The sequence below is a fragment of the Podarcis raffonei genome, chromosome 15 (genome assembly GCF_027172205.1).
Source record: "Podarcis raffonei isolate rPodRaf1 chromosome 15, rPodRaf1.pri, whole genome shotgun sequence".
NCBI classification, from domain to species: domain Eukaryota; kingdom Metazoa; phylum Chordata; class Lepidosauria; order Squamata; family Lacertidae; genus Podarcis; species Podarcis raffonei.
Window position 1 is genome coordinate 44163592 of NC_070616.1, and position 21690 is coordinate 44185281.

At 48.3% G+C, this 21690-nt stretch overlaps 1 protein-coding gene across 4 annotated transcripts in view; it reads right to left on the reverse strand.

The window, feature by feature from the left end:
• Positions 1-21690, reverse strand: part of FGFR1 (fibroblast growth factor receptor 1) — a 115395-nt gene that overhangs the window by 75395 nt on the left and 18310 nt on the right. For all 4 annotated transcript variants that reach the window (XM_053367605.1, XM_053367604.1, XM_053367603.1 and 1 more), the window contains exon 2: positions 15393-15615. In XM_053367605.1, the coding sequence (XP_053223580.1) occupies positions 15393-15483 (91 nt within the window). In that variant the 5' untranslated portion in view covers positions 15484-15615. The remainder of the gene's footprint in view (positions 1-15392; positions 15616-21690) is intronic.

Below are 21690 nucleotides of genomic sequence, written 5' to 3' on the forward strand. Positions count from 1 at the left end.
CTTGTTTCAATTAATGTCTGCAGGAGACTTTGTGGATATTTAAGTTATAATTAGAAAAATCTTAATAATTATTTAATAATAATAATAAAGGAAACAGTTTATAAGAAGTAAATAAGGAGGCCAGATACAGGATATTTCATTGTTTGTATTGTTGTATGTTATGCTTACTGTATGTTATGTTCCCGTTTAATGAGGGTGGATTGTGTGTTGGGGGATGGGGGATTTATGTTACGTTGTAAATAAAATTCCAATAAAATTTATTAAAAATAAATAAATAAGCACCATCTCTGACCCTTGGGCTACTCAGAAACTGCTTTCTCTCCCCACACTTGCAGTCTCCCCTGAACACAACCTCACCTTTAATCACAGCATCAAACACAAATCAGTAACTGATGCTCTCTAGCCCTTGGTCCACACACTATTGCAAGCGCAAGATTTACATAAAGTGTGGGGTGGCTCACAGAATGCAGAAAAACAGGAAGAATGAGAAATGTTAAAAGCTAGAAATGTCCAGAGGAATGAAAAAAGGACTTCTGAGTTGTTTGTTTTTAAAAATATTATATTTCACCTTGGGGGCCGTGTGGACAAAAAGGTGATTCATCATTTTTATTAACAAATGTTAAATTCCCATACAAATTTTCAACAGAATAAGAGCTAGAAAAGAATTAATAACCAATAGAACACTTGAATGTGATCCTTTATTCTTTCTATTCAGCTGTTCTGTATCAGCTGGGGATGGGATGTGGCTTAGTGGTACAGCCATCTCAGAAGGTCCCAGGGTTGATTCCTGGCAACTCAATGTAGGGCTGAGAATATCCCCGTTCTGGAGAGTCACTACCACTCAGGGCAGGCGCTGGGGATACTGAGCTAGACAGAAAAGCCGTACGACTCAGTATAAGGCAGCTTTGCTATGGTCTTGTTTCCATGAATAATTAGCATTTTATGCGGCAGCCTTCCTCCAGCTGAAGTCCTTCTTACGTTTTGAACCACAGCTCCCACCAGCGCCTGCTGCTAAGCTGTCCTGGCTGGAGCTCATGGGAGTTGTAGTCCAAAGCAGCAGGAGGATGCTGGGCTGGTGAAGACGGGTGCATGAGAAGAGCTGCCAGAATGGGAATGGGGCAAGGAGAAGCAGCTGCTCTTCCTGCCGCTGCTGCAGGATGGGAAAATAAAGGGTACGGATACACAGCTAGGGCAAAACCAACACTATATTTAAAATGAAAATCAAAATAATACTACTGGTTTTTTAGTTGAGAATATATTTTTTTAGTGTGAATACTCTCTATAGTAATTGAAAATGTTTTAATTTGTGAATGGCTATGTGGGTTGCCTGCAGTGCTGCTCAGAGGAGAACAATTGGAGTTAATGAATCTGACGGATTTGGTTCACTGATTTCAATGGGTTTACTCTGAGCAGAAGTTAGTTGGCCACAACCCCATTTGTGTGTTACAGTGGTACCTTGGGTTACAAACACTTCGGGTTACAGACTCCGCTAACCCAGAAATAGTACCTTGGGTTAAGAACTTTGCTTCAGGATGAGAACAGAAATCACGCGGTGGCAGTGGGAGGCCCCATTAGCTAAAGTGGTGCTTCAGGTTAAGAACGGTTTCAGGTTAAGAACGGACCTCCAGTTGACAATGTTTCTTGGGATTTCATGAAAAAATTGCTTGAAGAAATTAAGTTTGGATCTAAATTTTTAAAAGGAATACAAGCAATATATTCAGAACAAAATGCCAAGTTAATTGTAAATCAGGTGATAACGGATGAATGTAAGATACAAAAAGGAACTAGACAAGGATGCCCGCTATCACCTCTGTTCTTTATTCTGGTGCTGGAAGTACTTGCAAGAAATACAAGAGCAGATAAGGAGATCACAGGGATAAAAACTGGAAAAAGTGAATTTAAATTGAAAGCATATGCTGATGATTTAGTAATTATGGTGGAGGGTACAAAAAATTCTCCTCCTAGAGTGATAGAAAAGATTCAAGAATTTGGGGGAAGTGGTAGGATTTAAATTAAACAGAAATAAAATTAAGCTGTTAGTAAAAAAATTGAAGGAAGAAGAGAAAAAAGAGTTTATGCATAGTGGGTTAAATCACAGAGCCTATAGGGCGTGCTGATCAGAAGGTCGGCGGTTCGAATCCCCACGATGGGGTGAGCTCCCGTTGCTCAGTCCCTGCTCCTGCCAACCTAGCAGTTTGAAAGCATGTCAAAGTGCAAGTAGATAAATAGGTACTGCTCCAGCGGGAAGGTAAATGGCGTTTCCGTGCGCTGCTCTGGTTCACCAGAAGCGACTTAGTCCTGCTGTCCACATGACCCGGAAGCTGTACGCCGGCTTCCTCAGCCAATAAAGCGAGATGAGCGCCACAACCCCAGAGTCGGCCACAACTGGACCTAATGGTCAGGGGTCCCTTTACCTTTACCTATTGAGATAGAAGTTCATAAAAAAGCAAAACACCGTATTTTTCGCTCTATAAGACGCACCAGACCACAAGACACACCTAGTTTTTGGAGGAGGAAACAAGAAAAAAAATATTCTGAATCTCAGAAGCCAGAACAGGAAGAGGGATCGCTGCGCAGTGAAAGCAGCAAGCCCTCTTGCTGTTCTGGCTTTTGGGATAGCTGTGCAGCCTGCATTCGCTCCATAAGACGCACACACATTTCCCCTTACTTTTTAGGAGGGAAAAAGTGAGTCTTATAGAGCAAAAAATACGGTACTTAGGGATATGGCTAACAGCAAAAAACATAAATGTCTACAAAGGCAATTTTGAAAAAGTGTGGTCTGAGATAAAAAGCAATTTAGAAATATGGAGCAGAATGAATCTTTCCCTACTAGGAAAAATAGCAGCGATAAAAATGAATGTATTGCCAAAAATGCTCTTTCTGTTCCAGACAGGCCCAGTAATTGTGAAAGATGATTGCGTCAAAAAATGTAAGAAGAATATTTCGAAGCTTGTCTGGGGGAGCAAAAGGCCAAGGATTAAACACAAGATACTTACAGATATAAAAGAGAGAGGCGGGTTTGCCCCCCCCCCAGACCACAAATACTACGAGGCTGCATGTTTAGTATCGATTAGGGACTGGAGAAAACTGGAAAAGGAAGAAGCATTAGATCTGGAAGGTCATGATAACAGATTTGGATGGCATGCATACTTATGGTATGGGAAAGAGAAAGTCCATAAAGGATTCTACAATCATATAATTAGGAGATCACTAATGAGGGTGTGGGAGAGATATAAAGACTTAATAGAACAACAAACACCCTGGTGGGTATCACCAATTGAAGCTTCATTACTCAAACCACTTGGCAAAAAAGGGAAGTGGCTTACATATAGAGACTTGCTGAAGGATCAAGAAGGGAAATGGAAATTAAAAGATTACGAGGAAATTAAAGACCATTTTCAGAGTTGCTCACACTACAGACAACTACATGAGATGTAAAAGGAAGATAATAAGAAAGGGTTTAGTTATACAACTTCTAGATTTCAAAAGGAAGTAATAGAAGAAGTGAAGCTGCTGAAGAAAGCATACAGTATTTTGCTAGAATGGGGGGAAAAAGTTGAGGAGGTCAAATTGGTCATGATCAAATGGGCACAGGATATAGGACATAATATACAATTTCAGGACTGGGGAAAACTGTGGAAAGTAAACTTGAAATTTACAGATTGTTCTCTCTTAAATGAAAATTATATGAAAATGATGTATAGATGGTACATTACACCAGTACAGATCGCAAAAATGTATAAAACCGGGTCAAATATATGTTGGAAATGTAAAGAAAAAGAAGAGACTTTTTATCATACGTGGTAGGAATGTAGAGAAATTAAAAAATTTTGGGAAATGATATACAATGAGTTGAAAAAAATGTTTAAAATGAGATTTGTAAAAAAAACTAGAGACATTTTTGTTAGGGATTGTAGGACAAGACCTGCCAAGAAAAACAAAGAATTTATTTATTGTCAGAGGCTCAGGAGCAGAAGAGCAGGGGAGAGAGCAAATAGAGAGCGGAGGAGAGGAATCAGAGGGGAGCGTAGGGGAATATGACAGTGGACCGAGAGATTCCATGAGCTTCTCCAGCGAATCAGAAGATTCCCAGGAGGGGGCGCCTATGGTAAGGGCGAGGCGAGTCCCAGGGGGGACGATCCATAAACAAGGAACCAGAGGGGAGTCCCAAAGGAGTAGCGGAGGAGTAGGGCCAGTTCCCCCACCAGAGCACAGTGGGGGGGAAGAGTCACATGAGTCAGGACCAGCTTCTCCTCCATCGGGGAGTGGGGAAACGGAGGGAAGGCCAGGTCCAGCTAGCCTCCCCGAAAGGGGGAGCAGTGACACAAGTGTAACGGTCAGAAGGAAAGTGGGAGGCTGCGCGCGCGCGCCAAGTTCAAATGTGGAGGAGCGCGGGACAGCAGAAAACCCGGATTGGGAGCCAGGTCCCAAAGCCCGAAGGAGGGGGGGAGAAGAGTCGGCAGAATCAGCGTCAGAAGAATCTAGGAGGGCTGAGACTCCGGCTAGCAAAAGGACCCAGAGAAAGAAGGAACAGAGGAAGAGGTGGAGTAAGGCTAGAATCTTAAGCTGGTGTCAGGGGGGAGGAGATTCAGATGGGACTTCTACGGTCTGATGGATAGACGTAGCGTTGCGCGCTGCGCGTCTGGAAATGAAACTGAACTTCAATAAAGACTTTTTAACTTGAGGAAGAAGCAGCGTTGGTCTTGTGTGAGCTGGGACCTTGGGCAGCGCTGACAGTAAGTCCCATCTCCGAAAAAAACTCTGCAAGCTCATGAAGATAGGCAAAGATGACTACAGAGGAGAAAGTTAAGCAATTGCAGGAAGCGGTCTCAACGCTCTACGCAGAATTGGCTGCGTCTAAGAAAAAGGAAGGAGAAACAGCTGCGCTCTGCCAGGATCTGCAAGCCAGGTGGGACAGATGGGGAAAGGAGGGGCAGCTGGGAGCCAAGCCGGAGGGAGTTGGTCTCGGGAAAAGGGGGGCGAGTATTGTGACCCATTTTGACGGGAACCTGCAGCAGTACCCTAACTTCAGAGCAGAAGTAGTTTTCGCACTCAAATTGCTTCGGAAAGACTTTAGAGATGAAGAGGAGAAAGTGGGTTTCATAATCACTCATCTGCATGGGGAAGCTAAGTCGTGGCTACGAACCTTGTTACGCGAAAATGACCCCGCCCTCAAAGATTCAAGCACCTTTATTGAAGCCATGGACGCTTGCTTTAAATCAACGGTGGATGTGGATGTCGCTAGAAGGGAGATGCATGGATTGCGGCAAGGAAAAGCGACGGTGCGCCAGTATCATTCCCGCTTTTTTGGGTTAGTAAATGTGCTGGGCTGGCAGAAGGACTCAGCTGCCGTCAGGGATCTGTTCTGGGAGGGGCTGAATGAAGCCGTGAAAGATGAGCTGGCCAGGGGGGAGAGACCCCAAAATACCACAGAAGTAGTCCAAAGGGCGCTAGCAATTGGGGTGCGCCTGGAAGAACGCCCGTGGAGCAGGGAGGAGGGGCGAAGAGCAAACACGTCAGTTAGAACGACTCCCTTCCTACCCAGAGAGACAGAGCGCGCTCAGTCCACGCCTCCGCTGATGAGGGGAGAGGAGCCAATGGAAATCGGAGGTGCAAGGGCTCAGACAGCAAGCAGAGCCCAAACACCAGGAGCAGTCAAGGCGAAGGCTCCTAGAGGGAGCAGGAAGTGTTACATCTGCGACAGTGCACTGCACATGGCCAAAGAGTGTCCCCAGAGGCTCCAGAAGCACACTGCAGCCTCAGCAACTGTAAAAGGAGCAATTCAGCAGGGAGTAGAGCAGCAGGGAAACAGCGAAGCCTGGTTGGAGACGGAGGCACTGGGGCTCAACCAGGCGAGTCAGTGAAGCAGTCCCCAGAGATTTTGCAGCCCACAGACCCCCTCCCACCCAAACCAGTGGTGCAACTCACTGCATCGCTCCAGCTGCCCGATGGGCTCACCCTGGAGGTCCCTATTACCATTGACTCTGGTAGCAACGCAGACTTTGTAGGGTTGGACTTCGTCAAGCAGCATCGCATAGCACTCCTGCCAGCCACGATGCCCCTAAATGTTGTCACGGTAGATGGCAGGAAGATACTGGGAGGAGAGGTGGTACAGCAGACACCGCCTCTGGTGATGCAAATTGGGAACCACCGTGAAGTCATCAGTTTCAACGTCACCCACCTGTCGGACACGCCCATAGTGTTGGGCATGAGTTGGCTGGATAGGCACAGCCTGGCATTAGCGTGGTACCAGCGGCAATTGACCTTCTGCTCTTCCTACTGCGCAGCGCACTGCATCCAGACCTGCCAGGAAGAAGAGGGGCAAGAGGATGCACCGCAGCTACACCTAGGCATGGTGCAAGCGGTGCCCAACAAGTACAAGGCCTTTTTGGAAGTCTTCTGCGAGAAGGAAGCAGACAAGCTGCCTCCCCACAGACCCTACGACTGCAAGATTGACCTCCTGCCGGGGGCGACGCTGCCGACTGGGAGACTGTACTCCATGTCTGAAGACGAAATGCAAGAACTCAGGGAGTTCATAGATCGCAATTTGAAGCGGGGATTCATCCGGGAATCCAAAGCAGTGGGGGGCAGTCCCGTGTTTTTCGTGAAGAAGAGAGACACGCCCGAACGGAGGCTCATAGTGGATTATAGAATCATCAATTCCAGGACAAAGCCCACAGCATTCCCCATGCCCAAAATTGACGACCTGCTCGCGACGGTGAGGAAGGGACGGATCTTCACCAAGTTGGATCTACGAGGGGCCTACAACCTTATACGCATGCGGGAGGGCGACGAGTGGAAGACAGCCATGTTTACGCCTTTAGGAACCTATGAATACAGAGTCATGCCGTTTGGTCTCCAAAATGGCTCCCATTGTTTCCAAGCTTTCATGCACCACGTGCTAGCGGGACTCCTCTACAAGAAGTGCGTCTGCTTCTTAGATGACATCCTGATCTTTTCGGACTCGCAGGAGGCGCACGAGGAGGACGTCAAGGAGGTCCTGCAGAGACTACGGGAGCAAAGACTTTACGCCAAACTGGAGAAGTGCCAGTTCGACACGACAGAGGTGGATTTCCTGGGCTACAAGCTGTCCGACAAGGGACTTGCCATGGACAGCGCCAAGGTCCGCTCAGTGTTGGACTGGAAGAGCCCGCGCAACCGGAAGGAGGTCCAGAAGTTCGTCGGTTTCACCAACTTTTATCGCAAGTTCATCAAGGGGTTCGCGAAGGAGACGGCGGCCATCACGGACACCCTCAGCTCCAAGAAGAAGAAGTTCACCTGGACGGACCAGGCGGAGCAGTCCTTTCGGAGGCTCAAGCGTCTCTTCGCGTCCGAAGAACAGCTGCTACACGTAAACCCCAGCAAACCGATGAGGGTTGAAACGGACACCTCGGACAGAGCGGTGGGGGCGGTCCTGTTGCAGCAAGATCCGCAAGGGGACTGGAGACCGTGCGCATTCTACTCCAGGAAGCTCAGCACGTCGGAGCAGAACTACACCATCTGGGACAGGGAGTTGCTGGCCATTCATGCAGCCTTCAAGGCGTGGCGGCACTTCCTCGTCGGAGCCAGACACACAGTGCAGGTCCGCACGGACCACAAGAACCTGGAGTACTGGCGCACGGCGAAGTTCCTGAACCAGAGACACATCCGCTGGGCGGAGTTCTTTGCAGATTTCGATTTCCGGATAGAATACATCCCGGGAGACAACAACGTCATGGCGGATGCGCTATCCAGGAAGCCGCAGTATCTCGAGGAAGCGGCACCGGCAGCGGCCAAACACATTTTCGCACCAGAGGTGTGGGCGTGCGCTTCAGCCGCAGTGGACCTGGACGCAGTCCGTCGCGCGCTACAGGCGGATTCGTTTGCGCAATCCAAGATGGAGGAGGTGCGAAACGGCACAGCGAGGGACGACGAGTTCCAGATACGCGACGGACTACTCCTCCGCAAAGGGGCTCTCTACGTACCGGGAGACGACCTTCGCGCGAGAGTCTTGCAGCAGCTGCACGACGCGCCCAGCGCTGGGCACTTCGGCAAGGACAAGACGGCGGAATTAGTCACCAGGGACTTTTGGTGGCCCAAGGTGCGGGGAGAAGTTGCGGATTACGTTTCCAGGTGTGACACCTGCCAAAAGGCCAAGCCAGTACACAGGAAGCCGGCGGGTCTGCTGGAACCGCTGCAGACGCCGCTCGAACCATGGGAGAAAGTGGCCCTGGACTTTGTTACAGATCTGCCCAGTTCGCGCGGCAAAACAGCGGTACTCGTGGTCGTAGACCTCTTCACCAAGATGGCGCATTTCATTCCGTGCGCGAAGGTGGCCACAGCGGAACAGACCGCCAAGCTGTTCATAGACCACGTATTCAAAGCTCACGGCCTGCCGCGGTCCATCCTGTCCGACCGGGGCCGCCAATTCATCTCGAACTTTTGGCAGAAGCTGCTGGGCATCCTGAACGTCAAGATCAACTTAGCGTCGGCACGACACCCGCAGACCAACGGACAAGCGGAGAGGGTCAACGCCATCATGCAGCAGTACCTGCGATGCTACGCCAATCAACAGCCCTCGACCTGGGTGGACTACCTACCGCTAGCCGAGTTTGCCTACAACAACACGAAGCACGGGTCTACAGGGGTGACACCGTTCTTCGCCAACAATGGGCGCCATCCCAGAACCTTCCCTGGGTTGGAGACCGAGGCAGAGGGGGAGCCACGGGGGGCAGAGCACTTAGCCGCAGAGTTACAGGAGGTCCATGAGCAACTCCGAAGGCACTTGGAACTCGCGAAACACGCCTACAAGATGCAGGCAGACAGGCACAGGAGGGTTGGGGAAGACATACAGGTAGGGGACTGGGTCTGGTTAGCAGCTCAGGCAGTGCCGGCCAGAACGCTAGCTAAGAGGAAGCTAGGACACAAGCAGCTGGGACCTTACCAGGTCGCGGCACAAATCAATCCAGTGGCCTACCGGTTGACACTCCCGGAGGGCTCCAGAATGCACCCAGTCTTTCACAGGTCAGTGCTCACGCCTTACAAGGCACCCCACAGGTTTCAGGCGCCAGGGACCGCACCAGCCCCACGTAGCCCATCGCCAACAGGGGAGGGACCACAGAGGGCGACGCCACTCAACGAGGTCACGCAGATTTTGGACTCCAGATGGGGGGAAGAGGGAGTTGAATATCTCCTCGCCAGGGAGGGTACTCCGGCCAGCGCCAACGAGTGGGTGCCGTGCTACGCCGTGGAGGAGCACTACCTCAAAGACGAGTTCCATTCGATCTTCCCACACAGACCCATGCCGGCGGAGTATTTCGACGACTGGCTTTTCACACCCACACTGTCAGCCAGCACGTTCCAGGGTTTCTCCTCAGATGAGGAGCCGACGCCGGGGATGAGCTCCCCGGAGGGGTCGCTCTCGGGGTTTGCCACGGACCGCTCCTATTGGTGGGACACTCAACCAGAAGTGGGGTGGAGCAGGGGACTGCTGAGGGGGCCCTTGCACACAGCCTCACCCGAGGGACCGGGTGGAGAGGAGGACATGGACGTGTGGGGGGAGGATCTTGGTTTTGAACACGACAGCAGAGAAATGGAAGCAGAGGAAGTCGATGTCGACGAACCCATTGTGGGGGGGCCTGATCCCGCTGGCCGGTTGCACACCAGGGGGAGAGAACGGAAGCCAGCACTCACACCCCCAGCGCTGGAGCACCTGGAACCCACACCCAAAGAGGGGGAGGGGGGAAGGGGGGGCTTCGAGGGGGGGATGGATGTCAGAGGCTCAGGAGCAGAAGAGCAGGGGAGAGAGCAAATAGAGAGCGGAGGAGAGGAATCAGAGGGGAGCGTAGGGGAATATGACAGTGGACCGAGAGATTCCATGAGCTTCTCCAGCGAATCAGAAGATTCCCAGGAGGGGGCGCCTATGGTAAGGGCGAGGCGAGTCCCAGGGGGGACGATCCATAAACAAGGAACCAGAGGGGAGTCCCAAAGGAGTAGCGGAGGAGTAGGGCCAGTTCCCCCACCAGAGCACAGTGGGGGGGAAGAGTCACGTGAGTCAGGACCAGCTTCTCCTCCATCGGGGAGTGGGGAAACGGAGGGAAGGCCAGGTCCAGCTAGCCTCCCCGAAAGGGGGAGCAGTGACACAAGTGTAACGGTCAGAAGGAAAGTGGGAGGCTGCGCGCGCGCGCCAAGTTCAAATGTGGAGGAGCGCGGGACAGCAGAAAACCCGGATTGGGAGCCAGGTCCCAAAGCCCGAAGGAGGGGGGGAGAAGAGTCGGCAGAATCAGCGTCAGAAGAATCTAGGAGGGCTGAGACTCCGGCTAGCAAAAGGACCCAGAGAAAGAAGGAACAGAGGAAGAGGTGGAGTAAGGCTAGAATCTTAAGCTGGTGTCAGGGGGGAGGAGATTCAGATGGGACTTCTACGGTCTGATGGATAGACGTAGCGTTGCGCGCTGCGCGTCTGGAAATGAAACTGAACTTCAATAAAGACTTTTTAACTTGAGGAAGAAGCAGCGTTGGTCTTGTGTGAGCTGGGACCTTGGGCAGCGCTGACATTTATGTATGCTACAACAGTGGCAAGAGTCTTGATAGCACAAGGATGGAAGAATGAGGAAATCCCGACAAAAGAACAGTGGCAAGAAAAATTGATGAGCTATGCGGAGTTGGCTAAATTGACATATAAATTGTGGGACAAGGACAACTATGGCTTTAAGGAAGAATGGGAGCTTTTTACAAATTATCTAAAAAGACAACAAAATAAACTGGACTCCTTGGCAGGTTTTGAATAAACATACACAGATTTATTGGTTGATAACATGTTAGATAGATAATGTAAGGATATGTACAATTTTATAACATGCAGAGAATAATATGTGCTGAGAAATCAGAGAGGAGCTGAGGGAAGTCTTTGGTGGGGGAGGGGAGGGGGGAAAGGGGGAAAATTATGTATGCGATTATATGGTTTCATAATTTGTTATGTTGAAATTGCTAATAAAAATATTTTTAAAAAAAGAATGAACCTCCAGAACGAATTAAGTTCGTAACCCGAGGCACCACTGTACAGAGAGCTGGCCTGGCCTGCTCTTATGTGCAAGGCAGCATAGCTCAGCGTGGCTGAAATGGCAGGAGGGAAAGAGCAGCAGGCCAGGCCAAAGAAAGTCTCCTCTGGCTTGCTCTCCCCAGAGGGGGGTTTGGAGGGGTGGACGAGTGACCGATGGAGGGGGGACGGGGTGGAAAATGGAAACGTCCAGCCTTTTCCCTTTAACAACTCATTGGCCACCGTCGCATTTCAGCAACATACAGAGTAACCCCAGAGGTTTTTTTTACTTGTCCCACCATTTTTAAAAGAAAAAAAACATTGATAAAAAGCAGAGGGTGGTACCCAACTAAGCAGTACTTGTTTGTAATATTCATTAATTTTAGTGGGTCTACTCTGAGTAGCTGGCAGTGTATGAGAGCCTTTTGCCTACTAAGAGCACCCACCCCCAGGAGACTTACTGTATTTTTCGCTCCAAAAGATGGACTTTTTTCTTTCTAAAAAGTAAGAGGGAAAGTCTGTGCATCTTATGGAGCAAATGCGTGGTCCCTGGAGCCGAATTGCCCAGGGGCGAAAAGCAGATCATGCTCTTTTTTTTAGAAAGAGGGAAGTGGGTGTTGAAACAAAGCCGCTAAGCAGCTGATCGGCAAGAGATCGGAGGGAGATAAGGGACGCTAGCGATAAAGAAGGCTGCCTTGGAGCGGGGAGGTAAAGACAGTGAGAGAGCCAGTGTGGTGTAGTGGTTAAGAGCGGTAGTCTCATAATCTGGGGAACCGGGTTCGCGTCTCCGCTCCTCCACATGCAGCTGCTGGGTGACCTTGGGCCAGTCACGCTTCTCTGAAGTCTCTCAGCCCCACTCACCTCACAGAGTGTTTGTTGTGGGGGAGGAAGGGAAAGGAGAATGTTAGCCGCTTTGAGACTCCTTAAAGGGAGTGAAAGGCGGGATATCAAATCCAAACTCTTCTTCTTCTTCTTCTTGCAAGGAGAGGAGACAGGAAGACTAAAGCAACGAGGAGTGAAATTAGAAGAAAAGGAGGGGCAAAAAACTGCTCCAGCTAAGGAAAAGACACTAAGGCAAACAAGAGGGAAGGGAGTGTTGAAAGGAAACAGCTGATCGGTGGGATCGGGAGAGAGATAAGGGATGCTAGCTATAAAGTAGGCTGCCTGGGAGGAGGGAGGTAAAAGCCCATGGATCCTCAGGATTTTTACATTGGGTCACCCCAAATTCACCATCAGATCACATAGCATGTCCATGGCTACAGCCTGCACCAAAAAAATCACGCATCCACTGTTTCCTGGGGCTGCAGTGGTGCAAAAATGTGGTTACAAAGCACGGATCCACATGGATCCTCTGGATTTTTGCATTAGGCTACCCCAAACTCACCACCAAATCACACGTCTGTGGCCACAGAATGATCCACAAAAATCATACATCCACTGTTTCATTCAGAATATTGTTTTTCTTTATTTCCTCCTCTAAAAACTAGGTGCGTCTTATGGAGTGAAAAACGGTGATTATGTGGGGCTCTCTTCTCTTTGTGGAAGCCCCACAGCTATTAGGTCTCCCAGTGAGGTGTGAGGAGGTTTTAAAAAGTCATTTGTTAAAAAAAGAAGCTGAAAATACAAGAATAATTTCAAAAGTAAGGGATAGCTGGGTTAGCTAATAAGAAAACTCTACAATTCACCATTCGGCAGTATCTATTAGGCCTAGCCAAAATGTCACAAAATAGCAGGAAGCTTTCAGTTCTCTAGAACTAGTGATTAGGCGAGGTCCTACCTAAAGTAAGAAGAAAGTTTCAGGCTACATATATCTCCGGTGGATGCTACAGGTATCGGTTAAAACCTCTATGAATCTGGGATAAAGAAGTAATGCTGCCCCCCCCCCATTTGCGAGAACCTAAAGGCTGGCTGTAGCCAGATCTGAGGAAAAACAGCCTCCAGAAATGTTTTGAGATTCAGCAAACGTGAGGAAGGCCCACAAGCAGCTGATCTGGCACCTCCATGCACACCTTGTGACACCAGCCACTGGCGGTGATGGAGCAATGAGGAAGAAATAGGAGGGGATCTGGCAGCCTTATATTGATTGCACAGTTGCTGGAGCGGAAGTCTACAGAAAGTGGAAGAGGTGACATGCAGATAGCAGGGGCCTCAGTCAGGGAGACTTTTGTGAAAAGACTCTGCTATTCTGCTACAAGGTGAAGTGAGACAGGACTCAACCTGCCGTATTTCAGGTAGTTGATTTGGGGTGTTGCAAAGGGAAATGCAAGAGCAAACATAGGAGATGAGAAGCTGTTTCATACAGAGTGAGACCACTGGGTCCATCTAGCTCAGTACTGCCTGCACTGACTGGCAGTGGCTCTCCAGGATTCCAGGCACTGGACATTATTAGCCCTATCTGGATGTGGTTGGGATTGAACCTGGGGCCTTCTGCAGGCACAGCCAAAGCTCTACCCTGCAGCTATGGGCCTTCTGCAAGGGGCAGAGATCCCCCAAAGGGGAGAGAGACACCTGGGGCACAACCCATGGGGATGTTCTCCCATACAAGCCCCTTGGCATGAAGCAGGAGCTGCAGAGGAGCACAGTGCCTTGTATCTGGTCCTGAACAGTGAGAAGTGGCCACCAGTTCAATGTGATGCATCAAGTCCCAACATTTTTGAAGGCTGGCCGTGTTTGTGTGCAACTGAATTGGCTGAACTGGATTGATCTTTATGCTACAAAAAGCTTTACCTGCTGGTGTTAAAGGACTTGTAACCCTACCTATCGGACAAGCAACCAAGAGCAAAAAGACCACAGAATCATTAGGGCACATTTCTCATAACTATTACACCCTTCCCAAGCTTACTTTGGATTTCACCCCAAAACAAATACTTAAATTGCTGCCCTGACCATATATACACTTTCAAGCAGATCTGATTCTTGTCTTTTGCACAAGTCTTCTTATTCTTTGGTGATCACTCGTAGCCAAGTAAGACCGTCTTCCATAAACACGGTTTTAACAATTCTGGATCCACACGTCCTTCCACAGTGGGGACATTGGTTTCTGGGCGGGAGTTGATCATGATGTGGATTTGCCAAGTGTGACCTTTTTGCACAAGTATGACCTTTTTGATCACTTGCCTTCCATCATCATTTTTTCTCATTTAAATATCTTATAGGCATAGCAGTCACATGAAGATTTTAAGTACTGATTTCCACAGTTTATCTGAATTCCTGACGTTCTAGTTTGAAGGTTCAGATACATTTAGATTAGAATCTAGATAAGTCAGGTATGAGAAAATATAAACTGTTGATCCTACTTGCTCCTACAATGCACAGACAAGATTAACTTTATTTTTACAAAATTGCCTTATCAGGACTCGAGGTTCTTCTCTAAAGATACCAGATTAGGAACTCAAAGATCCAGACACTTAACTGCTCCACTCAGACCAAAAGGATTGGTGACCCAGAAACAGAGACAGTTACAGTATAAGGTTCAAATTTGCAGTGACATTATAAAGTGGCCCTTCAATCCATTGAACATGCTATGCCTCTGCCTTATGAACCCTCTTCTGCTGCAGCGTTTTCAAGCTCCTGATCCAACCACTGACCTCAGGCCAGAGAACAGATTGAGGTACAGTTGTCTACAGCCCCAGTGGGGAAATGGACCAAAGCTATCCAGGTGCAAACCTCTGCTGTGCCATTTCATCTACTGCCAGCCGTGAACAGGATCCGACTTTCTCTTAAAACAGAAGAACTTCTTCTAAGGTACCATTTGAAGAACGTGCAGTGTCAAGAGGATCAGCAAATCCCAGCTACCAACCCACAGTCTCCCGACTCCAAGACAGACATATAGAAGACACCCAAGACATTCACAAGCCTAAGTTCAATTCGCAATGAATATATGCATCAGATAACAGATTGCAAAACAAATAGCTTTTGTTTTCTTTCATTTTTAAATGAAATTCCTTTCAAAGTGTCCAAAATTTGTTAAGTGGTTTGTTTGCTGTTTGAAACTGCATGTCTAAAATTCTATTTCAGAAAATAAGAATTAAATTTAAAACAAACAATTAAACAAAGACATAGGGGGTATTCTCTCAGCCCCATCATTTATTGCAGAGCTTATGAACTAAGTTAAGTATCTACTTGAATTATGCCTGTTACTCAAATGTAAAATTTTTGAAGAGTGCATTTACTCTTAATGTTCTTGTACATGCAGATAGGACAAAATATGCATTTATTCCTGAACATTTCTGGAGCGATGCTAAAGGCAATTCAGCTTTGTTCTTGTGAACACTCTACCACGTTCCTTTTGATTCACCAAGAGAACAAAAATACCACTGAAAACTGAAGCACATCTACAGCTGGCAATGGCACAAGAGGTACTAACTAGCACGCCTACCTTGCTCAGGCAGAGTTTGTGCTGGTCTTGCCGTGGACAGTGTGGCTGTGACCAGCACAGCCCAAAGAATGAGGCACTTCCAGGTAAACATCCCAGTTCTCCTGCTACTGGATGACCACTGAGCTCTCAGACGCCATGAGGGTGTGCAGCTTCGGTGCCTGTTTGCAAAACGAGAGAAGGTGGTGGGGTCTCACTTGTTCTCCAAGGTGCAACCTTTCAAACACTGTAAATTCAAAAACAACAATTAATGTACAGGAAAATAATTATACTACTGTTCTCAATATCTCAATTATTTTCTCCAATAGTCTAAAATCAGGACTTTTTGTGCAGTGTTTGTGCGCTTTTGTGTCTGAGCAAATTTAAGGAGTGAGGCAATCACACTGCAGATTCAAAATAGTGGAAAGGAAGGGGACTGAAGCTATGAATTGGGACTGGGGAACCTCTGGCCCTCCAGATGTGGCTAGACTTCAACTCCCATCATTCCTAACCACTGGCCATGCTAGTTGGGGCTGATGGGAGTTGGAGTCCAACAACATCTGGAGGGCCACACTTTCCCCATCCCTACAACAAATTCCCGAGGCAGAAATCTCAGTTCCTCACTCAACTAAAATTCCCAGGCACCTTTGGGAGAAGCCATGCCTGTTAAAATGGTGGCAGGGAGTTGGTCATGTACACTGACATGAATTCTATCAGCAAGTAAGAGCAGCAAGCAATTGTTATTAGGCCCAAATAAAAGTAAAAGCTAAGACTGTGTATAAAAAACATTATTTTGTTGCAAAATAAAATAAATATTCTGCTATTGCTGCTTTTGGAATTTTTTCTCAATGGATCAGCACTGCTGGTTGTGGCTTTTATAGTTTAATCCACAGTAATTTCCTTGTGATGGCCTATTTATACATGGTATCACCCAGTGTTCAGAGTCAAATTATAAACATGCATACATAAACAAGCCCCAAACTCCTATGAAGAGGGTGTTTGCAGAAACAAAACTCACAAGATCATAATACAACCACTAGCCTGAGACCCACTGAGATGGCTCCACTATTCTAACAAAACAGAATCAGAACACACTGTCTTCTTTTTGTACTGTAAATAAGCCTGACTATGCGGTTCATTACAATTTTGTTGGTTGTCACTTTCTTCTCCCAGCTGTAATGATGGAAGTTCTAGCATCTGGAAGTTGTGAAACTGTGTAGATCACATCTGGCAGTACTTTTATTTATGTCGTACATTGATAGCCTCACATCAAAGAACTCCAGGTGATACAGCTGAGGTTCGCAGGTTCCCCTTCAGACGCTGACCAGACCCATGCGCTACACCTTGTACTGTCCACCATGTCCTCAAGCCAAGGTATAAGTGAACAATAAATTCACACACAGCACAGCAGAATAACCAGCTTAGACATATTGGAGCACCGAGTCTAGTGCGCCCTCCAGATGTCTTGGACTACAACTCCCACCAGCGCCCAGCTAGCACAACATCCACAAAATCTGGAAGTTGGGGAAGATGATACTAAATTTTTGTTCTTTCAAAAAAAAATTCTTATTCCTAAAGATACAAAGTTTGTAAGTTGCTACCTTATTCGTCACTGGCTAAAGAAAACAGCACAGGATCATTTCTATTAGAGATGCCTTGGTCTATTCTACCAACTTTTAAATTTGTTGTTGTTGTTGTTTTATGACTCATTCTACAGCCAAGCAGGCTCTCAAGGCAGCTCACAAAAAATAAAATTAAAAACCAGTACAATGCCAAAGGACAAATAATTACTATTTAAACTTAATATAAACATTCAGCGGTTAGCCCATACCAAAGACTCTCTTTCAAACTCCCTTTGCCAGCCTCCTCCTCTCTCTCCAGGCCTCCCCTGCCTCAACTCCAGCGGAGGCACTTGGAGGAGCAGACTGTTGCCAGAGGCCTCTGGGCATGGGCAGGTTGCTGCAAGGTCTAGGTCCCTGGGTGGGTGCCAAGCCATCTTTGCACAGGGACAGTGGGGAACCGCCTGGGTAGAAGCTGGATGCCAGACCAAAGTCTGCTTGGTTATCTTGCCCTCCCAAGCCATGGCGCCTGGGACATGTGTACTGATCCCGGCAGTTAAACAAACGCTGGCACCAGACCTCTGAGCAAAAGAGCTGCCGCCAGACCCAGATTGTACATTTTTAAAATAGCTGGCTTAAAATGTTAAATCGTTTTGCTAACGAGTGAAATACTTGGCTGAAGGGTGTCTGGTATTTTCAGGAAACAACCGCCCTCTCTCTTAAAAGTTTCTGTTTATCAACCCTCCTCGCTACTTGAGACACAACCCAGGAGAGAATTTCCCTTGCAACCAGGGCTCTTTTCTAAGAGAAACCTGCTGGACAGAAGGAGAAGGGGAAGCTCAGGGGCAGAGCAGGCTCCAAACCCTGAATTTTTGTCCCCTGAAACAGCTCACGGATGGCTCAGGGAAGAGTCACAGGGAAACCTGTCCTGGCTTCCCCGAGTGCCAGGTTCATACTTCCAGCATGAATCCCAAGGACAAGTCACGAGCCGTGATGTGGCCGTCCTTCAGGCCCTGGAGACACTGAAGTGGCGTCAGCAGGAAAACATGCACTTCTCAGCCAAACTGGAAGGCATGTGGGAGCAGGGGGCGTGCAGAGAAAGGACATCAAGGCCCAGCGGCCTCCTCCCCAGGAACAGCAAAGAAGGAGGAAAAGGAGCAGGTCCTCCTGGGGAGATATTAATGACAACTGCCTTTGCCCAAAGCACCACAGAAACCAGCTTTGTGAACTTTGTGCAACAGCTAAAAGGAGGGCAGGCAAAGGAAAAGAGGCATCATAGAAACCTGGGGGATTTACATCTTGTGTGTGTCTACTCAGAAGTAAGCATCACTAGAGTTCAATGGGAACTGGTCCCAGGGGAAGCAGGCATAGGATTTCAGCCTATTAAAATATTTAGGAGATCTATCATGTGGAGAACAAAGTGTTAAGTGGAGTGGAGGATATTGGCCGCATTCTCGATGAAGTAGCAAAGCTGAGTCCAGGCTGTAGAATCATAGAATTGTAGAGTTGGAAGGGACTCCCAGGGTCATCTAGTCCAACGCCCCACAATGCAGGAATCTCAACTGAAGTGACCGCAGGTGGTGAATCACTTGACAAAAGAATTCCCCACTCTCCCAGAATTCCCTGCATGTATTAAAGTAGCATTCCAGGGAGAAAGCTTCCCTAGAATTGCCTTCCCTAAATTTGCGTGGAATATGATTCCCTCTGCCGCTTTAAGTGGTACAGCTAGACCAGAGCTGGCTCCAGGTTGTGGTGCCTCCTTGGGCAAGATGCCTCAATGGACCCTCCTCCCCTAGAGAGGGAAACGTAGGAAGCCTCCTCACACGAAGACCAACCTCTTGTCCATCTAAGCCAGGGGTAGGCAACATAAGGCCCAAGGGCCGGAAGTGGCCCAATCACCTTCTCAATCCGGCCCGCGGACAGTCCAGGAATCAACGTGTTTTTACATCAGTAGAATCTCTGGGTTATTTGTGGGGCATAGGAATACATTCATTATTATTTTTCAAAATATAGTCCAGCCCACCACATGGTCTGAGGGACGGTGGACTGGCCCACGGCTGAAAAAGGTTGCTGACCCCTGCTCTCAGTACTGCCTGCCCCGTGGCAGCAGCTCTCCAGGGTTTCAGGAAGGGGACATTCTCAGGGATTGAACCTGGGACACCTCCCATGCCAAGCTAAGGTCTAGCTCTTCGTCAGCATTGCCAGCACCTGCTTCTTTTCCTCCCCCTCATTGCTACCACCTGCCTCCTTGCTTGCCTGTGAGACAGAAAACCAAGGAGTGAAATCTCTGCTCTTCCTTTCACCACCACGATTGCCCAGGAGCAAGAGGCAGACAAATAAGCAGATGACGAGAAGATGCAGGAGGACTTTGCCAAGGGCCCCCTGTTGGGTGTGCACCCTCAACAGACGCCCAATCCGACCAGCCACAGATACCACTCCTGAACGGGCCAAAGGTTCACCATCTTAGAAAGACACTTCCTTTGATAGTATGCTAAAATCAAGACAGGCCAGTCTGCAGGCATGCTTATAAAGCACACGCAAACACTTTTGAATTGTCTTTCACACTGCGGTTAAAGAGAAGTCTAAGCCAGAAGTCTATAGCTGAAGTGACACACTTATAGAAACTCTGTCCCTATGGGACTTATGGGACAAGGAGAATTCTTTCAAAAAAGGGATACGTGGAATCTCACAGAAGGGGCTATGCAAAGTGTTAAAGGTCCTGGAAATGAAGGCTGCACATGCCCCCCTCCACCCAATTCGGATCCCAATCCAGTGCTTTGGAGCAGCACAGACCTGAACTGGATCCAGGACCTGAACTGATTCCTACGCCTTGCACAGAGTGTTGCAGAGCTGTCTGGTGGCAAGAAGAAGGGAGGATAAGATGCTCTGGCAGCCTGCATGGCTCTCCTCTCCCTCCCAACTGCATGTTTGATCTGGGGTTTAAACCCTAATGAAACATATGATCCAGAGGGGAAGAAGGAGATGTCTGCAGGCCAGCTGAGCATCTCTCCCCTCTCCTAGCCACCAGGTGGCTTCTTCCCTTTGAACAGCCCGGGGCTGCCTCAACTTGACCCATCCAAATCCCGGACTGCCGCAAATTGGCCCAATTGGGATCCATAATTTGGCCCCATCTGAAGTCTTGCCAGCATAGAAGCCACTTTTAGGATTCTGTGCCTTTCGAGGCAAAACCCTCCCCATTGACGCCTTCATGTAACACCCTTGTTGCTAGACTATTCCACTTGAGGCTGCAGGTGGGGGAGATTGTGCAGGTTGGGTTGCAACCATCTTCCACCCATGCAAACAATTTCTATGCTGGCTTTCCCCCAAAAGTAGCCTTCAAGGTGGCAAGCAATGCTAAAAATAGCATGGATTGCAACTTGTGCATCAACCACCACCATTTGCCACCTGATTAAAGACATCAGCTGATGTGCTTTAGTTGATTAAGGCACTTACTCGTGAGAAAAGGTGGGGGTAATTTAAAGAAAAATGAAGAAAAGTTATTCGATGACACATGCATGCCCTGGCAGCCTTCATCTAAGAACTGCTCAGCCTTCTCGAGAATGCTTTGTTCGCGATCTTGCTCCCAGTACAGTCTCTCCCCTCACCGCCACATCTACTAAAGCACAAGCCATCTCACCCTTAAAGGGGGACAGGCTCATTTTCAACGCCCCATCCGCCTTGCATCTTCTCTTGGCTGCTTTGTAATTTAGTTTTCTAATGGTTCCTAATTGTTTAAATATTTCTATGTAAACCAGTTTGCGAGGTTACTCTGAAAAAGAGCACTTAAAAAACCCACAACCCATTTGGCATATTTATCCATTTATAGGTTCTAGCTCTCAAACAAGATAGCCCTTAAGACTAATCTGGGGGCATCTTTTCAGTTGAGGTGTCCGTTTCTCCCCAATTAGCTGACTTAACTCTGCTGTCCTCAAAAGGCAGTACTACGTGGGGTGGAAGTGGGCAGGAGGCCCCCACTTGGGGACAAAGACCCCTCACGGGTCAGTGCGGAGTGTGGCTTCCCCTCCCTTCCTCGCAGCCTGCTCTGCAGAAGGGCAAGGGAACTCAGAGGAGGCTTGTGGGCACATGAAGGCGCAGCTCTTCTTGGTGTTTACACAGCCTTTATATATACACCTGTAGAGCATGACTGTTCCTTTCAGAGGGGCATGGAGTGCAAACACAGCGGCCAGTCAGTTCCTCCCTCCCTCCCACGAGTGGGAATCTTGCCTGCTGCTCCCCCCCAGCTTCCCTTAACCCCCAGGCCCTGCACATTCCCCTTGTTAAAAAAGACTTCAGTGGTTAGGCAGACATTTTAGAAGACCACAGGCTGGCTCAGAAATGGGCCACAACAGCTTCTCCCCTTGCCTGTCCCAATGCGACGAAACAAGGTGGATGTGCAACCCACTGGCACATGGATGAAGCACCAAGGCAAGCACACATGCACAGCAACGCACCTTGCTCCTGCATAGCACGGTATTCCCTGGATGTTCAACAACAAACACAGGAAATGGATTAAAAATACTAGAGCCACATCATTCCAGGCCCTGTGTGGGCTTGGAGACGGAGGTAGCCCACAAGGGAACCGACACACAGGCCTCTCATCGCAAGTTTTGCAGGGGTGCCAGGGATTCTCCGTTGGAGATTCTCATTTTATTTATTTTATTAATTAATAAAATTTATATACTGTTTCACTGCAAAAACCCAGTTTGCAAAAATAATAAAATCATGAGTAAAAAGAGTTAAAAGGCAACTACAGTGGTACCTTG